Source organism: Lynx canadensis, chromosome A2 (assembly GCF_007474595.2).
Source record: "Lynx canadensis isolate LIC74 chromosome A2, mLynCan4.pri.v2, whole genome shotgun sequence".
Lineage (NCBI taxonomy): Eukaryota > Metazoa > Chordata > Mammalia > Carnivora > Felidae > Lynx > Lynx canadensis.
In genome coordinates this window covers 3115861-3142953 of record NC_044304.2, presented here as the reverse complement: position 1 = coordinate 3142953, position 27093 = coordinate 3115861, and the positions used below count along the sequence as shown (strand labels likewise).

Below are 27093 nucleotides of genomic sequence, written 5' to 3'. Positions count from 1 at the left end.
GGCCAGGCGTGACCAAAGTCCAGGTGCATGTAAAGGTAACACATCACCGCTGAATGTTTAGAACCCAACAAGAATGAAAGCGCTGAGTAACCAAACCCGTGAGATGCAGCCAAAGCAGTTCTCAAAGGCACATTTGTAGCTTCCGGATGCATTTATTAGGGAATGAGGGAGACCCCAAACAAATAGCTCATTAGCCTTCAGATGAAGAAAGAAAGAGCAGAAGGGGCCCTTGGAGACTTGAGTTCCACTTCACGGATGTGGAAGCCGAGGCCAAGAAAAGTTAAGCCGCTCGCCTAAGATCACAAAACAGAGAAGTTTCTATAGAGCTGGGAGCCGGAGCATGATTTAGTCCCTCCCAGGCCATTGTTTGAAGACTGTGGAGACTTTAGGCATCACTCCCTTTTGAATTCTATTTTTTAGAAATTATTTCACTTGGGGGCGCCTGGGTGGCTCAGTCGGTTGAATGTCCGACTCTTGACTTCGACTCAGGTCATGCTCTCACGGTTGTGGGATTGAGCCCCCCGTCAGGCTCTGTGATGAGTGTGGAGCCTGCTTGGGGTTCTCTCTCTCTCTCTCTCTCTCTCTCTCTCCCTTCCTCCCTCTGCCCCTCACTCCTGCTTGCACGCTCTCTCTTACTATTAACAAAACAAAACAAAACACCCAGAGATTATTTCATTTAGAAAAAAGGTCAACAACAATATGTCATGAATTCAAGACAAGTCCTCTTTGTTCCTTCCATTGAACTTCCTGGTTGCTTAGATTTATTGCAAAGACTAGCTCTTGCTTAGAGAGCTGTCCCTCCCCTGCCCGGGAACGGAGCCTTGCAAACGTGACCCTGGATTCCTGGAGTGGGGGGAAGTGAGGATTCAGCCCCAGAGACTCTGGGGGTACCCACCCCCCAAAAGCAGGAGTCAGGGGGATGAAACACCAGGTAAAAGCAGGCGGAGAAGGGAGCACGGCCCTCCCCTGCCAGGAAGCAATTTTGCAATTCTGACCTCCCCCCTTCCCTTGCCTGGCTCAGGTCCAGCCACTAACGGGAACGGGACGTGGGTGAGGACTTCCCTGGGGCGGGCGGCCCTGCCCCCAGTCCAGGCAGGTATAAGGCTACCTCACCGGGCTGAGCGAGCCCAGATGGAAAAGAGGGAGGCCATCATGTCTTCTCGGAGGCCACAGCGAAAGCACAGGTGAATCCCCCCACCCGGCCCATGGTGGGCAGAGCTGGATTCCAGGCAGTTCCATCTGATGCACGGAGGTCACGGGGCGAGATGTAGACCCACGGGCTGGAACAGAGCGACAGGCTCTAACTGTGGACAGACTCGCTGTCACTCACACTTGCTACAGCAGTGCTCCACGGGCCGCACAGAGAGCGGGAGGTCCACCAACGCCTCCCGGCCAACACCCCACCAGAGGCCTGCTGGAGGGACCGCGAGGGGCAGAAGCCGAGCCCTGGGAGGATTATGGTGCCGCCTGGAAACCACGCCACCCCAGGGCCAAATGCCTGCTCCGATCTGCACAAAACTGGACGCGCTTTCCGTGTTCAGGGTTCCCTTGGGAGCCCTGGGTTGCCCTCGAGCGCTTTGGAGCAAGATAGAGCTGGACACAGCAAGTAACCTTGTTTGGCCGGCGCTGGGCAGAAAGGGCAGAAAGTTTCCCAGAGGGGACAACTTGGGAAAGTCGGAGAAAGTTTCACGGGCAAGGGAGCATCGGAGCCGGGGCTTTGCAGGACAAGTAGGAGTTCGCTGCCCCGGCCTTCAACATATGGAGCCGGGGAGGTAAGAAATGACCCAGAAAACAAGCTAGAGCAGAAGGAATTAGCACATGTGACTGTAAATAATGAACAACCCGTTGGGGCAAGGCTGGCAATGGGGAGGGGTGACACTTATGGGTCAGAGAAACGCAGTCTTCAGAGAGTTCGAATTCTCTCTGGAACAGCAGCTGTGAGGGGTGAGGGTGGAAGCGAGGAGGGGAACAGGAGGTGACTGCACTCGTCCCGGGGACCAATGCGGTGGCATGGTCCCCGGTGGCAGACAGGAACGGGCTGGCTGATTCTGGGGACGTTTTCACCCAGCCGGGTGTCTCTTCTGTCGTTGCCCGCAGCCCCGGAGGCCTGGACTCCCGGCTTTCTAGAACGCTGCTCCTGCTGCTGCTGTCTACGGCCTCCGCCCAGGAGGTCACCCCCAACCGTGCCGCCTGCGTGGTGTCCCATGCGGTCAACGGCAGCTCCGTCTCCTGCCACCCCCCTGCCCAAATCCCCCGCCGCTTCCCAGCCGACACCGTCTACCTGGTGGTGGAGTTCTTCAACCTCACGCGGCTGCCAGACGACACGCTCCGGGGCCCCGCTCGCCTCCAGGAACTGCACCTGTCCAGCAACCAGCTGGAGAGCCTCTCGCCCAAGTTCCTGCTGCCCACACCGCTGCTTCAGGTGCTGGATCTAACCCGCAACCGCCTGGCCCGCCTGCCCCCCCGGCCTCTTCCAGCCCTTGGCTGCTCTCCACACCCTGGTGCTGAAGGAAAACCCGCTGGAGGCCCTGGAGTCCTCGTGGCTGCTCGGCCTGAAAGCCCTGCGGCATCTGGACCTTTCCGAAAACCGCCTCCAGACCCTGCCCCCGGGGCTGTTGGCCAACGTCACCTCCCTGCGCATCCTTGACCTCAGCAATAACCAGTTGAAGGCTTTGCCCCCAGACCTTCTGAAAGGCCCCCTGCGGTTGGAAAGGCTGCATCTGGAAGGCAACGGACTGCAGGTGCTTGGCGAGGGGCTCCTGGCACCCCAGCCAGACCTCCGCTACCTTTTCCTGAATGACAACAAGCTGGCCACCGTGGCAGCGGGCGCCCTGCAGGGTCTGCGGCAGCTGGACTTCCTGGATCTGTCCAACAACTTGCTTACCGGCGCGCCTAAGGGGCCCTGGACATCCCTGGGGCAGCCCACCCGGGACATGAAGGATGGCTTTGACATCTCTGGTAACCCCTGGATCTGTGATGGGAACCTGGAAGACCTCTACGGGTGGCTTGTGGCCAATAAAGACAAGATGTTCTCTCGGAACGCGACGCGCTGCGCTGGGCCTGAAGCCTGGAAGGGCCGGGTGCTCCTGGTTGCAGCTGAGTCCCACTGAGGCCTGGGGCTGGGCTGGGGAGACGGGCCTGGGAGCACGCTGCCTGCTACTTGGCAAAGAACTCACCCCCGGCTTTCCAGAGCTGCTGGCTGGACCCGCCTGGCCCGTGCTTCCCCAAACACATCTTGGGCTCTCTGGCCTCCCGGTACCCTCTCCCAAGAAAGCCTTTCCCTGTTTTCCGGATCTCTGGGCCTCCAGGCGCCCCCAGCCTGCACGGCCTCCCTCTGGCCCAGCCCTGGCCACACTGGGGTTGTCTCTGTCTGGCTCTGTCTCCCCCACTTTGAGGGGCTCTCCGAATGCAGGGCCTGGGGCTGGGGTGCCTTCTAGCCAGCATCACTCAGTTTGGGGTCAGAACGGAGGGGTTAATAAATAACTGTGGAAAGGGACTGGGCGTACTGGAATTCCGTGTCACAAGCATCTCCCAAGTTGACTTCCTAGGTCTCCAGGAGGAAGGAGAAGGAAAGAAGAAAGAGGAGAGACCCAGGGCCTGGGGGCGCAGGACACAAGCTTCTAGAGCTTCTAAAGGGATTGCAGTTGGGATATGATGGCCTGTGGCTTCCCCTCTCCCTCCCCCATCCAGGACTTAACTCCAAATAAAACCCTGACCGTTGCCCAGAGTGTCATTTGACCGGTGGATTCCTGCCACAGCTGTGTCCCGGGGAAGGTTTAAATTAAACTGGATGCTTCAGGTCTCCAAACAATTCATCATGCTGGCCGGTGACAACCTAGGGGGATAGCCACCCAGGGCAGGCCTGAGCAGGCTGGGCAAAGCCGAAGGCTGTGTTCTCCCAACTCGCAACCTTGAGCCACCTGCTGACACAGTGCTGGGCAAGCTGGAGCCCGAGTCAGACTTGGGGGACCCCTGGGTGTTCGGGGGGGACATGCCCAGTGTCTTCAGCTCCCTGGAAGGAGGGTCGTTGGTGGTCATTCCAGGTATGATGACGAAAGCCAGGGAGGGGCCCGGAGTCTGGCAGAGAGGGGTTTGAATCGGATCCCTCAATTTGCTCATCTGTAAAATGGGGATCCAAGGGAACGGGCCGGCCTGAATCCTGGCTGAGTTCCACGGCAGATTTTTCCAAATAAAGACGCCTTGAAGACTTGCCCAAAGTCACTCCTCAGCGAGGGGGTGGGGGCTGTGATCGCCCTCCACCGTCCGCGTGGCAACGGCAGGGTGACGGGTGGCCAAACCTGGCCAACGGAAGTAGTCCGATCCTGGGGCATCCAGCGTCCCCCAGGTTACCATGACAACCGCGGAGCGCCGGCGAGGACCCCAGGGAAGAGCCGGGAGGTGGGCGGGTGGGCTGGGTGGGCTGGAGCCCCGCCCCCGGGCCACGCCTCCACACGGCCTCTCCCCATTGGGCAGTAGGGAAGGCCCCACCCCCCCCCTCCAAGAGGCTATAAGGCGGGCGGGGCCGGCGGTGGGCGGAGCCTGGAGCCCTAGTCGGGGGTCGGCGGCGGCGTCCGGGGGCTGGGGCTGCGCGCGCCCGGGTGAGTGCCACGTGGGGGCGTCCGGGAGGACCCCGCAGGTTGGGGGCTCCTGATCGGGTGGGCGGGAGAGGATCCAGCGGCGTGACAGGGGCGGGGGGTGAAGGGCTGGAGCAGGTGGCCGAGACCCTTGGCCCAGTTGGCTAGAGCTCAGGACCCAGTTGAGCGGCGACCAGGGCCCTGAGGGCACAGGGTGGGGAGAGGGGAAGAACTTCGAGCGAGCGGGGAGTCTCGGGTCGAACTCCCCACTCTGAGCCTGCTCAGATGTGTGGTCCTGGAAGCAGCGTGGACCTCACCTCTGGGTGCCTCAGTTTCCCTGTCAATCTTTAGGTTTATTGGGATCCCGCAGCTACCACCTCCGCCCCTGCGGGGGGCTGCTTGTGCAGTTCTGTCCGGGGAGGGGGAGCTGGGGGGTGCGCAGGGGTAAGAGGGGCCTCTTCTCCTTTGCGGAAGAGGAAAGAGCTCAGAGAGGGGAAGGCACTTGCCCAAAGTCACACAGCAGGTAACGGCGGGATGTGAACCCCAGTCTTTCTCTCTCCAGAGCCCATGCTTTGAACCCCTGCAATGTCCCCACCTTGCCAGAGGCTCTCCGTGTGCGCCCAGTGTGTGCAGAGCCCTGTGCATCCAGTGTCCGTGTCCCTCACGACGCTGCGAGGAAGGGTACTGTCATAACTCTGTTTCGAGGAAACGGAGGTTCCAGGAGGGAACAATACTTTGCCCAGGTCGCAAAGCCCAGCGGGACAGAGCCCAAGGCCTGGGAGGCCCTCTCACTCGGCCCTGCCCCTCAGGATGTCTGCAGCCGACATGTCAGAAGATGAGCCTGTGCGGGCCCCCAGAGACAGCCTGTGGGAGCAGGACAGGCAGGTGAGGGGCCGCCCCTCCCGAGGACAGGGCCACAGGGAGGGGCGGGGGCACCGTCCCTCCCGGGACAGTTTCGGGCCAGGGGCCCCCTCCCATGCCCATCCTTGCTGGACCTTGCGGGGGAGGGCTGCTGGCACACGCGACCCACCTCCCCCACCTCGGGGTCTCTGCCCGGGTCTGTCTCTGTGCCCACCGTCTCGGCACTCTCGAGGGCAGCAGCACGAGTGACAGCGATCACAGCACATGCTCTGCACCGGTCCCCGTCCCAAGCGCTTCGCGCACGTCGGCTCCTTGAATCTCCCGGCTCTAGAAACCCATTTGACAGATGGGGAGGCCGGAGCCCCAAGCTAAGCGTGCAGCCCCCCCCCCCCACCCGCTCGCTCGCCCCTCAACCCGGCCCAGAGAAGGGCAGCGGACCGAGGGGGCGGCGGAGCTCCCCGCACCCCCTCGGGCCCCTCTGACGCCACCCGTCCCCGCAGAACGTGGTGCAGCGCGTGGTGGCCCTGCCCCTGGTCAGGACCACGTGCACCGCCGTCTTGGAGGCTTACAGTGCCGCTAAGGACAGGCACCCGCTGCTGGGCTCCGCCTGCCGCCTGGCCGAGCACTGCGTGTGTGACCTGACCGCCCGTGCCCTGGACCACGCCCAGCCGCTCCTGAGTCACCTGCAGCCCCAGCGTGAGCACCCCCCCCTCCCCGCCACCGCGTCCCCGGGTCCTGCCTTTGATCTCCTGGACCTCCACCCTTAGCTGTCTGCTTGTGGCCCCCTCATTCTGTGTCCTGACGCCCTCCCTCGTGGCCTGACGTTCCTCAGGTATCTCCCTCCCCATCTGCCTCTCTGTCCTTGCCTCTGCGTGTCCTGAGCCCCACGTCCCCCCCGGACTCCTGTGATCAGCTGAGGGGTCCAACCTGACAGAGGGGTGGGGGGCACAAGACCCTTGGCCTCACGTCTGACCCAGGAAGGGGGTCACCTCCTCCGCCTCCTTCTCAGCCAGTGTGCGTGACCTTGAGCCTGCTCTCTGGGGCATCTGAGCCGGCCCTGGGCGAGGAGTCACCTTGGTGCTGGCAGCGGCCGGGTGGCAGGGCTGAGGCGGGGAGGGAAGTGCAGGTGGGGCCCGGCCTGGTGACCCACCCACACCCTAAGGGTCCCCAGCCCCTCCCAGGGTGGCCCGGGCCTCCCTCTGCCTCTCCCTACGTGTCCCTCCCTCACTCCCTGACTCTCCCCCCTCCAGTGGCCTCCGTGAACAATCTCGCCTGCAGGGGTCTGGACAAGCTGGAAGAGAAGTTGCCCTTTCTCCAGCAACCTTCGGAGACGGTGCCGTGGGGACCCAGAGGGGGCTGGGGGTGGGAAGGAGCAGGGTAACCTCCTCCGGGACCGGACCGGTCGGGACTGCGCCAGCCAGATTAAAATAATCAGTACCCGGGGCGGGGGAGAGGGGAAAGGGGTGACAGGCATTGAGGGCACCTGTTGGGATGAGCACTGGGTGTTGTATGGAAGCCAATTTGACAATAAGTTACATTTAAAAATAGAATAGAATAGACTAGACTAGAATAGAATAGAATAGAATAATGAAATTGAAAAAAAACCCAAAAGTAATAATAATAAACAGCACCCGAGTTTACTGAGCACTTAACATGTGCCAGGTGGTGCTGGTAACGCCTTCAACGACCCTGTAAGGGAGAACTTTTACTCTCCTCCATGTTTTAGAGGGGAAACTGAGTCCCAGAGCCAGGAAGGGCCAGGGACCCTGGGCACCCAGCCCCAAGGAGCTGGGGGAAGGGAAGGGAAGGGAGCCCAAACCTGGAAGGGGACCCCTCTCAGCAGGTGGTGACCTCGGCCAAGGACACGGTGGCCAGCAGTGTGACGGGCGTGGTGGGCCTGGCCCGGCAGAGCCGCCGCTGGAGTGTGGACCTGAAGCGCTCCGTGAGCCACGCCGTGGATGTCGTGCTGGGCAAGTCGGAGGAGCTGGTGGACCACTTCCTGCCCATGACCGAGGACGAGCTCGGTGAGCCCGGCTCGCGCCCACCCTGCCCCGAATCCTTCTGCCCACTCCCCATCCCCAGAGGCTACGGATCAGAGAAGCCCGGGACTTGCCCAGGGCCACACAGCAGTTCGGGAGGAACCACACGGGGCTGGAGCCCAGGCCTGAGCCCCCCCGGGCATTCCCACGGCCCCCCGCCCCACCCCCTACGAGATTACAGACTTGAGGGCCCCGGTCCCAAACTGGTGTCCCTTCCGATGGTCACACTGGCCTAAGCAGTGCCTTTAAAATGCTTTAGTGCATCGTGTGCCTTTAACAATCGGATTTTGCCCTACAAATCCTGATTTGTGGCTGGTCCTCAAAAACTAAACACTTGGGCTGAACGGCATCTGCCCCTTTATACGGTTCCCGTAGCCCCGCCATTGTCACAGGGCCCCAGGCTGGCTCAGTCAGTGGAGCATGTGACTCTTGATCTTGGGTTTGTAAGTTCGAGCCACACGTCGGGGGTAGAGATTACTTAAAAAAAAAAGAAAAAATCTTAAAAAAGCAAAACAAAAAAACAGCATTCTCCAGCTTTCTACATCTTGTTTCTGACCCCAGAGACGATCTGACTTCTCTCAACCCCTGCTTTAGGGGGGCGAGAAGAACATGTCGATGCACTCCCTCCTCGGCAGAAAGGCTTTGAGGCATTTATGAGGCACCTACTGTGTGCCAAGCGTTTCTAGTATACCCTTTTTTTTTTTTTTTTTTTAGGATTTTTTTTTTTAAGTTTATTTTGAGAGATCGCTTCTTGGCCTCTTGGCTAAGATCAAGTGTAGTAAAGTTTATTTTGAGAGGGAGAGAGAGAATGGGGGAGGGGCAGAGAGAGGGAGAGAGAGAATCCCAAGCAGGCGCCTCACCATCAGCGCAGAGCCCGACGCGGGGCTCGAACTCACAAACCATGAGATCGTGACCTGAGCCAAAGTCAAGAGTCGGACGCTTACGCAGCTGAGCCACCCAGCTCCCCACAGTATATTCTTAACAGACCGTTTCATAGAGGGGCTAAGAGTGTCTGGGTTGGAATCCCAGGTCGGCCTCTTGCACACTGGGGGGCTTCATCGCCCCTTGCCTCAGTGTTCCTCATCTGTAAATGGGGCTAATAGCAGTGCCTACGTCATAGGGTTTGGGGAAATGAGTTGATGTCCCTAAAGGAAAACTATAAATTTGGGAGCCCGCGGGCTCGTCAACGCACAAGGAGGGTGAGCAGACGTGGAGGGGGCGGCCATGCGGACCCCCATCCCCCCGTCCCGTCCTCCAGCGGCCCTGGCAGCGGAGGCCGAGGGCCCGGAAGTGGGGTCCGTGGAGGAGCAGAGGAGACGACAGGGCTATTTTGTGCGCCTGGGCTCCCTGTCGGCGCGGCTCCGCCACCTGGCGTATGAACACTCTCTGGGGAAACTGAGGCAGAAGAAACACCACGCCCAGGACACGCTGGCCCAGCTGCAGGAGACACTGGAGTTGGTGAGATCCTTCTGTTCACTCCCTCCCCCTGATGCGGGCCGGGGAGCGTGGATCGAGTGCCAGCTGGGGACCTGGTCCTGAGCTGGTCTGACGGGGGAGGCAAAGCCGGGCTCAGCTGCCTCCAGCCCGGTGTGTCCAAGGCTGGGGCGGAGAGGGCACATGGGTCTGGGGAGGCTCAGGGGGGTCGAGGTTCAGCCTGGGGAGACAGGAAGGGGCTTCAGTGGGGGGAGAGCCAGTAGGAGCTGGAATTTATAGGTAAAGTAGTTCAGGAGAGAAAGAAAACACCCCTCCCCTTGCTTTCCTGCCACCAATCCCGATGCACCCCAGCTTTAGGTTCAAGTCTCTGCCCTCACTGTGTGTCCCTCCCTGCTCCAAAGGACCACGGAGCCCCCACTTTTTTTTTTTTAACTGTATTTATTTTGAGAGAGAGAAAACATGAGCAGGGGAGGGGAGGAGGGAGAGAGAGAATCCCAAGCAAGCTCTGCACGCTCAGCGCAGAGCCCCAGGCGGGGCTCGAACTCACAAACCGGGAGATCGTGACCTGAGCGGAAGTCAGAGCTGAACCCACCGAGCCACCCAGGGGCCCGCGGGAGCTCCCGCTTGGCTCAGCTTGATGACGTCAGACACCCCCAACCTGCTCCCGCTTCTGAACCTCCATTCACCTGGGGGGGTCAGGTCTCGACTTCCCGCTTCTCGCACCCACATCAGGCACCTCAGCCGGGATGCTGGCTCCGCCCACAGGTCCCCTTCCCCTTCCTCATCCCCAGGCCCAGCCCCCCAAGCGCCACCTGGTCCCCCAGCTCCGTCCGGGTCCCAGGCTGTCGTCCCCGCAGCGGCCACCAGAGGGCGCCGATGAGCGCCCGAGTGGGTTTCTATCCCTGAACACCATGTCCTCAAGGTCAGGTGTCAGAACGGGCTTCCTTTTTAAGGCTGAATAATACTCGAGTACAGATGGACCACAATTCCTGTTTGTCTTCTAATACCTGCCCCGTCCTGGGCACCGAAGGCACAGTGGCCCCGTCAGGACGCTCAAAGCGCAGTAGGGGAATGAGGGTCATGATGAGAAAACATACCAGGCGCTGGGGCATCGGCCCAGCCAGGAGGCAGGGAGGGAAGACTTCCGTCCGCTCGGAAACACCGGAATGAGCCAGGCAGGGGTGTGGGGCGGAGGGAGGAGTGCACCCAGCCCACCGGCCAGCGTGGCCGAAGCGAGTCTGAGCGACGGGGGAACCGCGAGTGGCGGCGTCTGGCCAAGAGCAGAGGAGAGAACGGGCCGGTTGGCCAGGCTGGATTAGCAGGGGAAGGTTGCAGGGAAGAATGTTCTCTACGTGGTTATCGAGACCAGATCCACGCTAGGGTCCTGGCTCCCCCGAGCCCCCGGATCCTCAGCTGCACCCCCCGCCCCTGTCCCCTCAGATCAACCTCATGCAGTGTGGGGCCACACCCACTGCCCCCGCCCGCCCTGGGAAGGTGCACGAGCTCTGGGAGGACTGGAGCCAGCGCTCCCCAGAAAACGGCCGTCGCCGCAGCCAGGTAGGGTGGCGGCGAGGGGGTGGGCGGGGGTGCGAGGGGGCGTTCTGGATCTATCCAGGGTGGCGGGGAGGGGGGGAGGGGTGGGGCCGGGCTCCAGCCGTCTCAAACCCAGGGCTGAGGTCAGCGGTTTGGAGTGTCCACGGGGAAGCTGGCCGGATGGTCCTACGGGGTGCCCTGTGGGGAAACTGAGGCAGGGCGCTGGTCCTGGGGGGCGGGGGGGGGGGCGCGCCCGTCGGGGACGCTGAGGCCCCTCCCCTCCCCCCGCAGGCAGAGCTGGAGACGCTGGTCCTGTCCCGGAGTCTGATGGGGGAGCTGCAGGGCACATTGGACGCGCTGGAGACCAGCGTGCGGGGCCTGCCCCCCAGCGCCCAGGAGAAGGTGGCCGAGGTGCGGCGCAGCGTGGACGCCCTGCAGTCCGCGTTCGCCGACGCCCGCTGCTTCGGCGATGTGCCGGCGGCCGCCCTGGCCGAGGGCCGGGGCAGCGTGGCCCGGGCCCACGCCTGCGTGGACGAGCTCCTGGAGCTGGTGGTGCAGGCCGTGCCGCTGCCCTGGCTGGTGGGGCCCTTCGCGCCCATCCTCGTGGAGCGGCCCGCGCCCCCGCCTGACCTGGAGGCTCTGGTGGACGAGGTCGTGGGGGGCCCTGACCCCCGCTGGGCTCACCTGGACTGGCCGGCCCAGCAGAGAGCCTGGGAAGCCGAGCACGGGGACGGGCCAGCCCTCCCGGGCGACACTTCCAAGGAGGAACCCACGCCCCCCAGCCGCGCCAAGCACACCCTGATGCCAGAGCTGGACTTCTGACCAGATGGGGCCACGGGGCAGCAGACGCGGCCCTCGGGAGGTCGCCCTGCACCCCCCCCCCACCACCCCCAGGTCCCCGCTGCCCCCTAGTGGCCATGAATATGCACTAACGGACTGCGCGGTGGCCTTGGCCCAGGTGCGCGGTGGGGGTGGGGGGCTAAATTCAGACGCCTAGACCGGCTTCACTGATCTCAGACGCTCCCCAGTCTTTCCCTTGGACACAGGGGGACTGGAGCCCAATTCAGGTCTCATTTGCCCCAAGCTGGGTGCCTCTGTCTGTGGTCCCCGTCCCTGCACCCCCCCCCCCAAAAAGCAGATCAAAACTCCCCAAAGAAACAGTTTGCCCAGCGGCTGTCTGGGGGTTTGGAAAAGGAGGCACCCTCCCTCCACCCCCCAGCTTGTACATCCTGGACGGGGCGGGGTGGGGGGAGGGGGGAGTCCCTGAGAATATCCAGCTTCGTCCGCTGGGCCTGCTGCATCCACTGGTTTGCCCTTTGGGGTCCACGCTCCAGAATAAAGGTGCTTTGTGTTGTCCAAAGGCCTATGGCCTCCGTTCAGGTCGGGGTGGGTGTTGGTTCCAGGGTGCGGGGGGCCTCAGGCGTGTGGGGCCGCAAGGCCCAAGCCAGGGTTCAAGGTTTGAAAGGAGTGATAGTCCTCCCCGGGCCTGCGGGGGCTCACCATGCTGCGACTCCTCCAGCCGCACTGGTCCGGATGGGGCAGACCGAGGTAGGGGAAGGGCCACAGGCCAGTCTCCTGGGGGCCCTCCCATCCTTTCACCGAATTCTCAGCCGCCCCCGAGACTCCCCTGCGGCCGGGTGGGGTGTTAGGAAACCGCGGTCTGATGTGGTGAGGTCAGGGTGGCCCCTGGCTTCCCTAGGGCCCGGCCCAGGGGCGGTTCTGGGAGGTTGGACCACTTCCCACCGGCCGGATTCGCTTCCCTGCCCCTGCGTAGAAACCTCCATGGCTCCCAGTCACCCTCAGACCAAATATCCAAACTCCTTTGCTGAGGCCGTGCCCTCCCACCCCCCCACCCGTCTCTCGGACTCGTCCATGTTGTAGCCCCAGCTCCAATGCCGCCGCCTCCAGGAAGCTCTCCCTCACTCCACCCCAGGGGCCTAGCTCTGACAGTTCACCTTCTTGGGACTCCAAGCCCCCTCCACCTGCACTTGGAGCCACAGGCAACCTTGCCTTCTCTTCCCCTGGTGAGGCTGGGGGCTCCCGGAGGGCCAGGCCAGGTGAGGATGGGCAGAGTGGCACCCAGGAAGGGCATTTTGGCGGAGGGAAGGGCTCAGGCAGAGGCACGGCAGTGGGGGAATCGGTCTGACAGGAACAGAGTGGGGAGAGAAAGATAATGGGTCGAGGTGAGTCTGGGAGTGGGTGGAGCAATAGATAAGGTCCTGGGGTTGAGTCTCAGCCTTGCCTACGCCTGGGTGGGCAAGCTCCTTCCCTTGCTGAGCTGTGCCCGGCAGGGAGCAAACCAGATACGAATCCTGCCCTCGGGGACCCCACAATACAGTGGGAGAGACAGACGATAAACAAGAAACGGACGGAAATCGTCTTGGTGTTAGTAGGTGATGAAAAACATAACAGGGCTGAGGGATGGGGAGCGTGTGAGGGCAGGAGGAGGGGTGTATATTTTTAACAGGGGACGAAGGGGCCAAGAAGACCTGTCTGAGGAGGTGAGATAGAAGCAGAGACCAAGGAGCGTTCCAGGCAGGGGGCACCACCGGTGCAAAGGTCCTGGGGCAGCAGCGGGCCGAGTGTGTCGGAGGAACAGTGAGGAGGCCCGTGTGTTTGCAGCAGAGTGAGTCAAGGGGAGAAAGGGAAGAGGGGAGGACAGGGAGGTGATGGGGGCCAGGGGCGGGAGGAGGACTCAGGTTCTCCCCCAGGGAGGGCAGAGGCTTGGGGGGCTGTGGGCAGAGGGCGGGACCTGACTCCGGTGTTTACGGGCACTCTGATGGTCTTCGCTGGGTTTCTCCGCCATCATTGTGCCGCGGCGGCCCTGTGGGAAGGGGAGGGGCCCACCCAGGGGTTCCCGCCTCCCCTGCCACCTTTGGGAAGCGTTGGCTGGGAGGACAGAGTTTGGGGGACATCCGCATTTTGTTCCCCAACTGTTTGGTAAACACGCGATTGCTCCAAGGAGATGACCTGGGGGTCATCGGGCTGTGTCTGAACCCTCCCTCCTCCCAGCTCAGCGCCCAGAACGGCCAACTGGGTCTCCACCAGCGTGCAGCTGGGGCCCCTGTCCCAGGAGCGGGCAGGGGGGGGAGACTTAGCTCGGGGACAGAGGTCACTTCTCTGCTGGCCTGTGCCCCCTACCCACCGTCAGCCCACCCTGTACACAGGCTCTGGGTCTGGGTTTGAATCCTGTCCCTGCCACTTCCTGGCTCTGTGGTCTCCGGCCCAGGATGCCTCCTCCAGGAAGCCACCCTGGGTTGTCCCAAGACCACCAGGCCGGCATCTCACTGCCAGGATCCCCCTGCTCTTTTGGCGCCCTGTAGCTCGGAGTGAAACAGGCCTGAGGGAGGGGAGCTGTGCGTTGTGGGGAAGGGGGTAGCTAGAACAGCGTGTGCAAAGGTCCCGGGGCAGCACCACGCCTGGCGTGCTGGAGGAACCGTGAGGAGTCCCGCGTGGCTGGAGGAGAGCGGGCGAGGGGGAGAGAGCTGGAGGAGGGGAGGGCAGGCAGAAAGCAGGACCCCGCGGGCCACGGGGAGGGCGTCTGGAAGAGGAACCTGAGGCCGGTGGATGGTAACTGGCCAAGGAGTCACGGCAAAGCAGAGCTCTGAACTGTACTTCGTGGGTGGAAACCGGAGGCCGAGACAGCCTGTGGGCAGTGCCTTGGGGGCAGGGGACGGTCCGCAAATCCCTCGGCCTTGCTGGGGGTGGGGGGGCGTGCCGTGGGCAGAGGCCGCCCGGTGCGGATAGCAGGGGAAAGGTCCTGGGCCCGGGGCCCACGCTGGGCTGGGCAGGCTGCACGTGACCGCCCAGGGCCCTCCCCCGGCCCGCTGGCCGCCTGCCTCTGCCGGCCGGGCCCGGGCCTGCCCCAGACCCTATAAGGCCTGGTAGCCGAGAGCAGAGCCAGCCCCCAGCTGCACCGCCTGTGGCTCTGAGGGACCCTCACGCACCCCAGGTGAGCAACGCCAGGGTGAGGCTGGGCCGGAGGGGTGTGGCCGGAGCGGGAGGGGTGCGGCAGGAGGCCCGGGAGCCCCCCGATTCACACACCCTCTCCGCCCCTTTCCAGCTGCTCAGAATATTACCATGTCTGCCCAAGATGAAGGAGGCCGGGATCCTCCCAAACCCAAGGGCAAGGTGAGGGGAGGTGCGGTGGGGGAGATCCCTGCCAGGACCTGGGGACCCCCCGGAACCTTGGGAAGGTGACCTTCACGGTACCGGGGTCCGGAGGGCCTGGGAAGGGTGGGGTGGGAAGGCTCCGCGAGCCACGGTACCAACTGTCCCCTCCGGTCCCAAGCTGAAGGGTGGGGGGGAGCGGGGGGACACAAGCAACCCTCAGCTCCTTCTCTACCATGTGACCTGGAAACAGCCATGGCCCCTCTCTGGGCCTCGGTTTCCCCACCTGTGAAATGGGGGGGCCGTGGAGGGAAAAGGCCTCTGGAGACCCGGAGGATGAACTTTTCCTCTGTCTACGGGAGGCAGGCTGACTCTGCCCGTGGCCCAGGCAAAGAAACTGAGACTCAGAGAGGCTAAGACACCCTCCTGGGGTCTACCCAGGATGAAGGGCCCGAGGGGATGCAGGAACCCAGTGCTGTCCAAGGCATTCCCCCCACCCAGCACCCTGGCCCTGCTAATGCTTCCCCCCTGCCCCGTGTAGACCCTGGGAAGTTTCTTGGGGTCCCTGCCTGGCTTCAGTTCTGCCCGGAACCTCGTGGCCAGCGCCCACAGTTCTGCGAGAGAGGTCCGGCCGGTCGCCGACCCTGCGGGTGCGTCCCCGCAGCCCCAGGCTCAGGGTGAGTGGACATCTCCGTGGGGGCAGTGGCTCTAGAGGCGGGTCCCGGGAATAAACATCCCCGAGCAGGGACTTTTGATCATTTGCGGGGGGAGTGGGGGTTCACACGTGCCGGCATCACCTCAACAGACACTCCAGGCTGGCGTGCTCAGGTGGCACCAGATGGGGGAAACTGAGGCCTAAATAGGGCAGGAGAGGGGCCCAAAGTAGCGTAACCAGCAACAGCGAGGGTGTGGACACAGCCTGTCTCTCTGCTTTCTCAACCCCTCCCCTGCATCCCACCCCATTTCTGATGCGCCAGGGACTGGGTGCTCCCCGTGTCTGAGCTCACTGAAGGTTTCCATCCTGGTTCCCAGCAAAGGGGGCTGGCTGCCCTGGGGTCACATAGCCTTGGCTTGGCGCCAGGGGCTGGGGGGGAGGGAGCAGGGGACTCCCTATCCTCCATTTGCTCAGCGGGGCTGATGCGGGGGAGCGTGGGCCTGGACGCTCGCTCACTCTGGGCCCAGCGCCCCAGGGCAGTGAGTCCTGCCCCACATACCCAGGCCAGACAGGCAGCTGCGGCTGGGGCGGGGCCCTTAATACCCTTCCTCGGGTCCCCTCCGGGGTGAGTGTCCAGCGCCCGGGACCCGGGCATAGAAAGCTCCAGAGAACTCCCGTACCAGCAGCCCAAGGCCCCAGGGCTCCTGGGGAGCCTCCGGCAGGGCTCGGTCACTGGTTGTCGATGTCACCTCCTGCTGTCCCTGGCAGGGCGGCTGGGACATTCCTGACCTTTCAGGCTGTGCCCACCAATTACGCAACAGGCCCCAGGCCCGTTGGCTGATGCCAGCCCACGTCCCTCGCCCTTCCTGGTTGCCTGACCAGCTCCTGTGCCCACAGCAGCCACCAACCTGGAGGAGACGGCCGGCGGGGAGAAGCAGCCGCCGCCTTCGGATAAGGTGAGAGGGGCTGGTGGACCTGAGGCCTGATGGCCTCCGCCTCCTTCTGGCGCTTCTCGGGGGAGGTTTCGGTTCCTGCCTGCGTGCTGCTGTGGGATTCCAGGCGTGGGCAGAGGTAAGAACAAATTTTGTTCTTACCCTCTGCCCACCTGCTACCCTGCCTCTGAGCTTCCGTTTCCACATCTGCGAAATGGGTGCAATGCCGCCCACCGCCCACCTGCCCGGCGCGGCAAGGCTGCGCACGGTCTCCCGCTGCGTCTAGCAATAAGGGGCCGGAAACACTGGCACCTCGGCGCACGCCAGGCTTGGGGCTGCGTGCTTCGTGTGTGCCGCTTACTGGTGAACCTGCCCCGCGAGGAAGGGAGCGAGAGTACCCCACACGACAGCCAAAAAGCACAGAGAAGCCAAGCCGCTTGCTGAAGGTCACACAGCCAGGCGTGGCTAGGGAACCTTCCTGCACCTTCCATCCATCTCAGATGAACGGGGCTCTCCCCTCGCTATCACGTCCCCAAGGCTGGGCCGGACGGAGTGACTGATGCGCCACCGCTAAGGGCCACAGCAGGGCGCCACAACCCTGTTAGGACTGCTTCACTGGGCACGCTTAAGCGCCCATCCTGGAGTCTTTTTTATTTTCCTTTAAAGTTTATTTATGTATGTTGAGAGAGAGCGCGAGTGAGAGTGGGGGAAGGGCAGAGAGAGAGGGAGAGAGAGAGAATCCCAAGCAGGCTCCGCACCGTCAGTGCCGATCCCGATTCGGGGCTCGAAATCACGAACTGCGAAATCGTGACCTGAGCCGAAGTCGGACCCTTCACGGACTGAGCCACCCAGGCGCCACCCCCCCACCCCACCCCGCGCCCCCCTGCAGTCTAACTCTACTCCCCTCTGCCCTCAGCTCAAGGAACGAGGAACGCCAGTGGCCCTTCTGGCCCAGATTACAACAGACCCGGACAGCCAAGGCCACACCCTGTTCCGTCCCCGTCTTAGTCTCAGTCTCCTGCAAAGTGCTTCAGGCACCTTGACTCCCTTCCTCCACAATCCTTGAAGGAGGCAGTTGTGTTAGTCACCGGGCTTCAGCCAAAAAGCTCAGAGGGGATGTGTCTTGCCTGAGGTCACACAGCGGGGGGGGGGGGGGGCTAGGGAGGGGCGGAGGGCTGACATTCGAACTCAGGTCTCTGCAGGCACACAGCCCAAGTGCCCACTTGAAATGAGGCAGGGTAGCAGGTGGGCAGAGGTAAGAACAAAATTTCAGGGCTCCCTCCATCTCAGCATGGTGGCCGTTTGCGGCCAGATCCCTCCTGGTTGTGGTGCGTCCTGGGCACCGCGGGGGTGGGGGGGGGAGTTGCACGGCATCCCTGTGCCCTGCTCGCTCGACGCCTGGGGCACCCTGTCCCCGAGTCGTGGCAACCACAGATGTCCGCAGATGCCACCCAGGGTCCCCCGGAGGGTAGAATCACCCCGGTTAAGAAGCTCTGGATTAAAAACGGCACGCTTGTGGTTGAAAGCGAGTGGTGGCGACTCAGGCCACCACAACCCTTTGTTAGTTTGACCAGATGAGAGAAACTGCCCTTTGGAGAGTAGGCAAGACGAACCAACTATGTCACCCAGCACCCGGCACTGAGCCCGAGGCCAGGGGACTTTGGCAAAGGTTCTGGAGGTGTGGGGACCTGCCGCTGGCAGTGGGGATCTATTCAATCAGGGGCGCCGCCCAGCGCTGTGACAGAGCTCGCGAAGGCCGGGCCCTGGAAGGCCATGGCTGGATGACAGTGTGAGAGCAGAGTAGGTACAGGTGGGAGGTGACGGGCAGACTCTCTGGGTGACAGTCCTTCGCCCTAATGCACGCGACGGATCAGGCTGGCTGAAGTCTGGGGTGCGGAGCGCCTCGGGCTCTCCTCTTGACCACGCGTGTCCTTTCTTACCAGATGACCTCTGGGGCAAAGGACCTGGTGAGCTCCAAGATGAGTAAGACCAAGGACACCATCTCCTCCGGGATGGCCAGCGTGGTGGACACAGCTAAAGGTGTGATGCACGGAGGCCTGGGCATGACCCGGTCTGCCCTCTCAGGTGCCAAGGAGACTGTGGCCAGTGGCGTCACAGGGGCAGTGGGTGTGGCTAAGGGCACGGTCCAGACCGGCCTGGACACTTCGAAGACCGTCCTGACGGGCACCAAGGACACCGTGTGCAGTGGGGTGACTGGAGCCATGAATGTGGCCAAAGGGGCCGTCCAGACCGGCCTGGACACTTCAAAGACCGTCCTGACGGGCACCAAGGACACCCTATCTACTGGGCTCACAGGTGCACTGGGCATGGCCAAGGGCACGGTCCAGACCGGCCTGGACACCACCAAGAATATTGTCACAGGCACCAAAGACACCGTGTCTGCTGGGGTGACAGGGGCAGTGAACATGGCCAAGGGCACCGTCCAGACCGGCCTGGAAACCACCAAGAATATTGTCACAGGCACCAAAGACACCGTGTCCGCTGGGGTGACAGGGGCAGTGACCATGGCCAAGGGCACCATCCAGACCGGCCTGGACACTTCAAAGACCGTCCTGACGGGCACCAAGGACACCCTATCTACTGGGCTCACAGGTGCACTGGGCATGGCCAAGGGCACCGTCCAGACTGGCCTGGACACTTCGAAGACCGTCCTGACAGGCACCAAGGACACCGTGTGCAGTGGGGTGACTGGAGCCATGAATGTGGCCAAAGGGGCTGTCCAGACCGGCCTGGACACTTCAAAGACCGTCCTCACGGGCACCAAGGACACCCTATCTACTGGGCTCACAGGTGCACTGGGCATGGCCAAGGGCACCGTCCAGACCGGCCTGGACACTTCAAAGACTGTCCTGACGGGCACCAAGGACACCCTATCTACTGGGCTCACAGGTGCACTGGGCATGGCCAAGGGCACGGTCCAGACCGGCCTGGACACCACCAAGAATATTGTCACAGGCACCAAAGACACCGTGTCCGCTGGGGTGACAGGGGCAGTGACCATGGCCAAGGGCACCGTCCAGACCGGCCTGGACACCACCAAGAATATTGTCACAGGCACCAAAGACACCGTGTCCGCTGGGGTGACAGGGGCAGTGACCATGGCCAAGGGCACCATCCAGACCGGCCTGGACACTTCAAAGACCGTCCTGACGGGCACCAAGGACACCCTATCTACTGGGCTCACAGGTGCACTGGGCATGGCCAAGAGCACCGTCCAGACCGGCCTGGACACTTCAAAGACCATCCTGACGGGTACCAAGGACACTGTGTCCACGGGGCTCTCAGGGGCAGTGAACATGGCCAAGGGCACCGTCCAGACTGGCCTGGACACCACCAAGGCTGTCCTGACAGGCACCAAGGACACCGTGTGCAGTGGGGTGACTGGAGCCATGAATGTGGCCAAAGGGGCTGTCCAGACCGGCCTGGACACTTCAAAGACCGTCCTGACGGGCACCAAGGACACCCTATCTACTGGGCTCACAGGCGCACTGGGCATGGCCAAGGGCACGGTCCAGACCGGCCTGGAAACCACCAAGAATATTGTCACAGGCACCAAAGACACCGTGTCCGCTGGGGTGACAGGGGCAGTGACCATGGCCAAGGGCACCGTCCAGACCGGCCTGGACACTTCAAAGACCGTCCTGACGGGCACCAAGGACACCGTGTGCAGTGGGGTGACTGGAGCCATGAATGTGGCCAAAGGGGCCGTCCAGACCGGCCTGGACACTTCAAAGACCGTCCTGACGGGCACCAAGGACACCCTATCTACTGGGGTCACAGGTGCACTGGGCATGGCCAAGGGCACGGTCCAGACCGGCCTGGACACCACCAAGAATATTGTCACAGGCACCAAAGACACCGTGTCTGCTGGGGTGACAGGGGCAGTGAAGGTGGCCAAGGGCACCGTCCAGACCGGCCTGGACACTTCAAAGACCGTCCTGACGGGCACCAAGGACACCCTATCTACTGGGCTCACAGGTGCACTGGGCATGGCCAAGGGCACCGTCCAGACCGGCCTGGACACCACCAAGAATATTGTCACAGGCACCAAAGACACTGTGTCCGCTGGGGTGACAGGGGCAGTGACCATGGCCAAGGGCACCGTCCAGACCGGCCTGGACACTTCAAAGACCGTCCTGACGGGCACCAAGGACACCCTATCTACTGGGCTCACCGGTGCACTGGGCATGGCCAAGGGCACGGTCCAGACCGGCCTGGACACCACCAAGAATATTGTCACAGGCACCAAAGACACCGTGTCCGCTGGGGTGACAGGGGCAGTGACCATGGCCAAGGGCACCATCCAGACCGGCCTGGACACTTCAAAGACCGTCCTGACGGGCACCAAGGACACCCTATCTACTGGGCTCACAGGTGCACTGGGCATGGCCAAGGGCACCGTCCAGACTGGCCTGGACACTTCGAAGACCGTCCTGACAGGCACCAAGGACACCGTGTGCAGTGGGGTGACTGGAGCCATGAATGTGGCCAAAGGGGCTGTCCAGACCGGCCTGGACACTTCAAAGACCGTCCTCACGGGCACCAAGGACACCCTATCTACTGGGCTCACAGGTGCACTGGGCATGGCCAAGGGCACCGTCCAGACCGGCCTGGACACTTCAAAGACTGTCCTGACGGGCACCAAGGACACCCTATCTACTGGGCTCACAGGTGCACTGGGCATGGCCAAGGGCACGGTCCAGACCGGCCTGGACACCACCAAGAATATTGTCACAGGCACCAAAGACACCGTGTCCGCTGGGGTGACAGGGGCAGTGACCATGGCCAAGGGCACCGTCCAGACCGGCCTGGACACCACCAAGAATATTGTCACAGGCACCAAAGACACCGTGTCCGCTGGGGTGACAGGGGCAGTGACCATGGCCAAGGGCACCATCCAGACCGGCCTGGACACTTCAAAGACCGTCCTGACGGGCACCAAGGACACCCTATCTACTGGGCTCACAGGTGCACTGGGCATGGCCAAGAGCACCGTCCAGACCGGCCTGGACACTTCAAAGACCATCCTGACGGGTACCAAGGACACTGTGTCCACGGGGCTCTCAGGGGCAGTGAACATGGCCAAGGGCACCGTCCAGACTGGCCTGGACACCACCAAGGCTGTCCTGACAGGCACCAAGGACACCGTGTGCAGTGGGGTGACTGGAGCCATGAATGTGGCCAAAGGGGCTGTCCAGACCGGCCTGGACACTTCAAAGACCGTCCTGACGGGCACCAAGGACACCCTATCTACTGGGCTCACAGGCGCACTGGGCATGGCCAAGGGCACGGTCCAGACCGGCCTGGAAACCACCAAGAATATTGTCACAGGCACCAAAGACACCGTGTCCGCTGGGGTGACAGGGGCAGTGACCATGGCCAAGGGCACCGTCCAGACCGGCCTGGACACTTCAAAGACCGTCCTGACGGGCACCAAGGACACCGTGTGCAGTGGGGTGACTGGAGCCATGAATGTGGCCAAAGGGGCCGTCCAGACCGGCCTGGACACTTCAAAGACCGTCCTGACGGGCACCAAGGACACCCTATCTACTGGGGTCACAGGTGCACTGGGCATGGCCAAGGGCACGGTCCAGACCGGCCTGGACACCACCAAGAATATTGTCACAGGCACCAAAGACACCGTGTCTGCTGGGGTGACAGGGGCAGTGAAGGTGGCCAAGGGCACCGTCCAGACCGGCCTGGACACTTCAAAGACCGTCCTGACGGGCACCAAGGACACCCTATCTACTGGGCTCACAGGTGCACTGGGCATGGCCAAGGGCACCGTCCAGACCGGCCTGGACACCACCAAGAATATTGTCACAGGCACCAAAGACACTGTGTCCGCTGGGGTGACAGGGGCAGTGACCATGGCCAAGGGCACCGTCCAGACCGGCCTGGACACTTCAAAGACCGTCCTGACGGGCACCAAGGACACCCTATCTACTGGGCTCACCGGTGCACTGGGCATGGCCAAGGGCACGGTCCAGACCGGCCTGGACACCACCAAGAATATTGTCACAGGCACCAAGGACACCGTGTGCAGTGGGGTGACTGGAGCCATGAATGTGGCCAAAGGGGCTGTCCAGACCGGCCTGGACACTTCAAAGACCGTCCTGACGGGCACCAAGGACACCCTATCTACTGGGCTCACAGGTGCACTGGGCATGGCCAAGGGCACGGTCCAGACCGGCCTGGACACCACCAAGAATATTGTCACAGGCACCAAAGACACCGTGTCCGCTGGGGTGACAGGGGCAGTGAACATGGCCAAGGGCACCGTCCAGACCAGCCTGGACACTTCAAAGACCATCCTGACGGGCACCAAGGACACCCTATCTACTGGGCTCACAGGTGCACTGGGCATGGCCAAGGGCACGGTCCAGACCGGCCTGGACACCACCAAGAATATTGTCACAGGCACCAAAGACACCGTGTCCGCTGGGGTGACAGGGGCAGTGACCATGGCCAAGGGCACCGTCCAGACCGGCCTGGACACTTCAAAGACCATCCTGACGGGCACCAAGGACACCCTATCTACTGGGCTCACAGGTGCACTGGGCATGGCTAAGGGCACCGTCCAGACCGGCCTGGACACCACCAAGAATATTGTCACTGGCACCAAAGACACTGTGTCCGCTGGGGTGACAGGGGCAGTGACCATGGCCAAGGGCACCGTCCAGACCGGCCTGGACACTTCAAAGACCGTCCTGACGGGCACCAAGGACACCGTGTGCAGTGGGGTGACTGGAGCCATGAATGTGGCCAAAGGGGCTGTCCAGACCGGCCTGGACACTTCAAAGACCGTCCTGACGGGCACCAAGGACACCCTATGTACTGGGCTCACAGGCGCACTGGGCATGGCCAAGGGCACCGTCCAGACCGGCCTGGACACTTCAAAGACCGTCCTGACGGGCACCAAAGACACCCTATCTACTGGGCTCACAGGCGCACTGGGCATGGCCAAGGGCACCGTCCAGACCGGCCTGGACACTTCAAAGACCGTCCTGACGGGCACCAAAGACACCCTATCTACTGGGCTCACAGGCGCACTGGGCATGGCCAAGGGCACCGTCCAGACTGGCCTGGACACTTCAAAGACCGTCCTGACGGGCACCAAGGACACCGTGTGCAGTGGGGTGACTGGAGCCATGAATGTGGCCAAAGGGGCTGTCCAGACCGGCCTGGACACTTCAAAGACCGTCCTGACGGGCACCAAGGACACCCTATCTACTGGGCTCACAGGCGCCCTGGGCATGGCCAAGGGCACGGTCCAGACCGGCCTGGACATCACCAAGAATATTGTCACAGGCACCAAAGACACCGTGTCCGCTGGGGTGACAGGGGCAGGGAACGTGGCCAAGGGGGCAGTGCAGACTGGTCTCGGCACCATCCAGAACTGGTTACCTGGCACCCGGGACCCTGTGTGGGGCGGACTCACCAGTTCCAGTGCCCCCCGCAAAGGAGGGGAAGCTCTGTCCCCCGGAGTATCCAGCGCCCCGGACACACTTGGTGCAGGCCTGGACCTTGTCCGGGAAGCCACCGCTGAAGCAACACGTCCCCAGGGGGCCACCCTGGGCAGGGAGGATGCGGGGCACGTGGCCACCGCGCGCGGCCATGAAGGACCCACGAGCTTCGCGACACTCCGGGACGAGCTGAAGGAGCTGGGGGATGTCTTCCAGCCCCTGGATGCCGAGGAGCAAGGTAAGAACGGCATGGCCGGCCCACCTCCCACGGGGCTGGACTTCTGTAAAACCCAAGCCCGGGGCCTCTCGGATCCAGTGATCCCCTCTTCCCTGCAGCCCAGCTTGCCGCCTCCGAGCCTGAGCCAAGGGTGCTCACGGCCGACCAGCGCAGCTACTTTGTGCGTCTGGGCGACCTGGCCCCCGGCTTCCGCCAGCGGGCGTTTGAGCACGCCCTGAGCCACCTGCAACACGGCCAGTTCCAGGCCAGGGCCGCGCTGGCCCAGCTGGAGGACGCCTTCAAGCTGGTAAGAGCCTTCCCCTCCCCACGCTCCCCCATCCACGTGTGGTGACCCGACGGGCATCTACTGAGCCCCACGGAGGCTTCTCCACGGCGGACAGCTAACGTGTCGGCTCCTGCTCTGCGCCAGAAGCCCCCTGTGGCCAGTGCAGACGGCGAGGGTCCCCCAGCTCTGAGGGCCTCCCGGTCTCCAAGCTCACGGCTCTTAGATGTTTAGGTACACATGCAGTGAAGAACTCAGCAACGCTGCCTAAATCCAGATCCCACACAACGGTGATTTCAGTCGGCGCCCCACGGTCTCTGGTGGGCCACAGCGCGAAGACCGCCGGTCCGATCCAGCGGGATCTCCACGGGAGTGAACAGGCCCCTGGGACACTGGGCCGTGTCTGGGGACATCTGTGGCTGTCACAACTGCAGGAAATGGTGCTCCTGGCCTTGAGTGGGTGGGGTCAGGGACGCTGCTCAGCCCCCCACCCCCACCCCCAGTGCCCAGGACACCAATAGTACAGCACACAGAATGATCCAGAACCAGTGCCAGCGTTAGCAGTGCCGCGGAGGGGAAAGCCAGGGTTAATTATGGGGGAAAAATAACGAGTAAAGCCGTGCTCACCCCAGACACCAGAATGCATCTCCAAGCGGTTAGACGGCACCACCCAGGGTGACCTCAAGGTCTGTAAGTCACTGCCCTGTGTGTGCAGCCTCCCATGACCTCAGCAGGTGAGAGGTGGTCAACAGAATGTAAAGGCTCCTGGGGGCCAGTGGAACCCCTTAACCTAGGAAGTGTCCCCTGGGGGGGTGATTCTGTTCCCAGGGACACTTGGCAATCTGTGGGGATGTCTGTGGTTGTCACAACCGGGGGGGGGGGGGGGACTCCTGGCATGGAGGAGGTGGGGACCAGGGATGCCCCCCGGCAACCCCCCCAGCACCCAGGACTGAGGAGTGGCCTGACCCCACCTAGGTTTTTCTGGGGGGTCCCTAGCTGCTGATGGGAGAACGGGCTGGACCCGGGAGATTCCTGCAAAACTCCCGGCACGTGATGGACGGTGGGGCCTCTGGGGTGGCTTCCGTGGTAGCAAGAGGCACCCGGTTCAGAATGCGCCTCCGAAGCAGGGGTGTGGGACACGAGAGAGGGGGACTCTGTAAGGCACCTCAGAGACCTTTTGATTCGTTTCTCATTAAAGGATTTTATTTTTTTGTGGCTTTTCCACCATGCCCGGGAAAGGTCTAGACGTGAGGCTCCAGGGCCAGACCCAAACGTCCCCAGGGGACCAGCTGTAATTTCTCCGCTGGCGTCTTTCTTTCTTTCTTTCTAGATTCAGAAGGCCGAGCGGGCTCCGGAGGGCCAGTCACCTCCAGACCAGGGTCCGAGCAGCAGAGCGGAGGAAGGCGCTACCCAAGAGGTGCGTAAGCAAACGCTGAGGCTCCCGCTCTTCTCCCTCCGCCCCCGCTTACCTCGCTCCCCACTCCCGCAGGTGCCGGACTCCGGGGCCCTGTCCAGGGCCTGCAGCCTCATCCAGCAGCTCCACGTGGCCTACAGCTCCCTGGCCTCCGGCCTCCAGGGCCTCCCCGAGGAGCTGCAGCAGCGTGTCGGGCGGGCGCGGCGCAGCCTGTGCGAGCTCTACGGCCTGGTCTCCTCGGCCAGCTCGGTCCAGCGGCTGCCGGCAGAGCGCCTGGCCCGGAGCCACGAGGGCGTGGGCCGGGCCTGGCAAGAGCTGGAGCAGGTGCTGGACAGCGTGCAGCACGGCCCGCCGCTCTGCTGGCTGGTGGGGCCCTTCGCCCTGCCGCCCGGCGGGCAGCAGGTGTAGGCCGCTCCCGGCCCACGGGGGCCCTCTGCGGGGCCTCCTCCCCGGCCCCAAACCGGCTCCCCCTCCCCGAAGGTCTGGACCCTGCGCTGCCTCGCCCCAGCGGGGGCCCCAAGGACCGTGAGCTCAGCAGCACCACGCACCCGGCTCTAGGCCGGCCCGCACCGTCCACCCCTTCTCCTCCGGGTCTGGGGGCCCAGGGTTGCTAAGACCGCTGACGGAGGGTGTTTGCCTGAGGATCTCAAGCAAGCACTCCCATTGAGAAAGAGAAACGGACACGTGCCTAAGTCTAGAAGGTTCCGTCCAGTTCCCTTGCTCCTTCCTCCTGGGCTCCCGGCTCTATCCTCGCTCTAGAAGCATACGCCCTCAGCAAACCATGTTCCGTTGCAGCCGAATGTACCAGAAGGCCACTGTCACCCCGAGGCAGGCTCCTACCACCTCTGCCAACGCTCGGTGTGGCCAGGGGGCTTTGTGAGGGTCAAGCTGCGGCAGCCAGCAGACATGGCCACGCCCCGGGGCCGGCTGGAGGACTGGACGGGGGCGGATATAAAACCAGCCGCTTCCCACCTGGGCCTACCCGGAGCTGATGCTCTGTGGCCCTCCAAGCACCTGGGCTGAGGCCTCTGAGGAAGGACCAGCAGAGCTTCCCCGCAGGGGACGGGGCCCTGGGACGGTGGGGGCGGGTATGTGACCGCAGGTGCTCAGCACGTTCAGGTAGGTCCCACACTTGGTCGAGGCTGGAGAACAGCCGTGACGCAGCACCCCGTCCTTCTGGGCCACACTTCCCCAAATGCCCAGGGCAGCCACGCCAGGGTGGCACGTGGGGCTACAGGACGCCAGGCGCGCTCTCCCTGGGCCTCACCTGTCCTCCGGCCGGGGGGGACCCTTGCCAAGGAAGACCCCGCCTCCCAGAACCCGCATCCCACCCTCGACCCCCCGGTCAGGCCCCAGGACCATAGCCCCTTCTCACACACGATGCGGTGCTCTGAGCCCAGGACGCGACACCAGCCTTCCCCCAGAGGGTCGCCAGGCTCCTGGGCGCCGGCCATGTGAGACACGGGGAACGGGTCAGGAAGCCCCTCGGGCCCGTCCTTCCTTGGTGTCCCTCACGCACTGTCATCGCAGGAAGAGATGCTGGACACAGTCATT

At 63.0% G+C, this 27093-nt stretch overlaps 3 protein-coding genes across 4 annotated transcripts; all 3 read left to right on the top strand.

The window, feature by feature from the left end:
- Positions 1-1127: 1127 nt before the first annotated feature.
- LRG1 (leucine rich alpha-2-glycoprotein 1) lies at positions 1128-4188 on the top strand. Its single transcript, XM_030298517.2, is given in 3 exon segments — positions 1128-1184; positions 2098-2458; positions 2460-4188. Coding segments are annotated over 3 exon segments (1065 nt in total). The 5' UTR covers positions 1128-1131; the 3' UTR covers positions 3111-4188.
- A 372-nt stretch (positions 4189-4560) lies between these two features.
- On the top strand, positions 4561-11795 carry PLIN5 (perilipin 5). Of its 2 annotated transcripts, none has more exons than XM_030298487.1 (8): positions 4561-4598; positions 5137-5459; positions 5936-6131; positions 6686-6768; positions 7279-7459; positions 8733-8932; positions 10349-10465; positions 10733-11795. In XM_030298487.1, the coding sequence occupies exons 2-8, from the start codon at positions 5385-5387 to the stop codon at positions 11261-11263; spliced, it is 1383 nt and encodes a 460-aa protein (XP_030154347.1). In that variant the 5' UTR covers positions 4561-4598; positions 5137-5384; the 3' UTR covers positions 11264-11795. The 2 variants fall into 2 exon arrangements, with proteins under 2 accessions (XP_030154347.1, XP_030154363.1); XM_030298503.1 differs by having other exon boundaries at positions 4569-4598; positions 5384-5459.
- A 2523-nt stretch (positions 11796-14318) lies between these two features.
- On the top strand, positions 14319-26562 carry PLIN4 (perilipin 4). The gene is made up of 13 exons (XM_032595274.1): positions 14319-14393; positions 14505-14572; positions 15093-15228; positions 16104-16162; positions 18082-19114; positions 19511-20401; positions 20600-20896; positions 21293-21840; positions 23029-23863; positions 23962-24149; positions 25456-25542; positions 25615-25941; positions 26335-26562. The coding sequence occupies exons 2-13, from the start codon at positions 14522-14524 to the stop codon at positions 26560-26562; spliced, it is 4680 nt and encodes a 1559-aa protein (XP_032451165.1). The 5' UTR covers positions 14319-14393; positions 14505-14521.
- The last annotated feature ends 531 nt before the right edge of the window (positions 26563-27093 follow it).

Bases quoted from the DNA above. Each gene is read 5' to 3' on its own strand.
- PLIN5 (XM_030298487.1), top strand. From the start codon at position 5,385: ATGTCTGCAGCCGACATGTCAGAAGATGAGCCTGTGCGGGCCCCCAGA. The intron at 5,460-5,935 runs GTGAGGGGCCGC...CCGTCCCCGCAG, and splicing joins TGTGGGAGCAGGACAGGCAG to AACGTGGTGCAGCGCGTGGT. The intron at 10,466-10,732 runs GTAGGGTGGCGG...CTCCCCCCGCAG, and splicing joins ACGGCCGTCGCCGCAGCCAG to GCAGAGCTGGAGACGCTGGT.
- PLIN4 (XM_032595274.1), top strand. From the start codon at position 14,522: ATGTCTGCCCAAGATGAAGGAGGCCGGGATCCTCCCAAACCCAAGGGC. The intron at 21,841-23,028 runs GGCACCGTCCAG...GGCATGGCCAAG, and splicing joins GGGCAGTGAAGGTGGCCAAG to GGCACCGTCCAGACCGGCCT. The intron at 25,543-25,614 runs GTGCGTAAGCAA...CCACTCCCGCAG, and splicing joins AGGAAGGCGCTACCCAAGAG to GTGCCGGACTCCGGGGCCCT.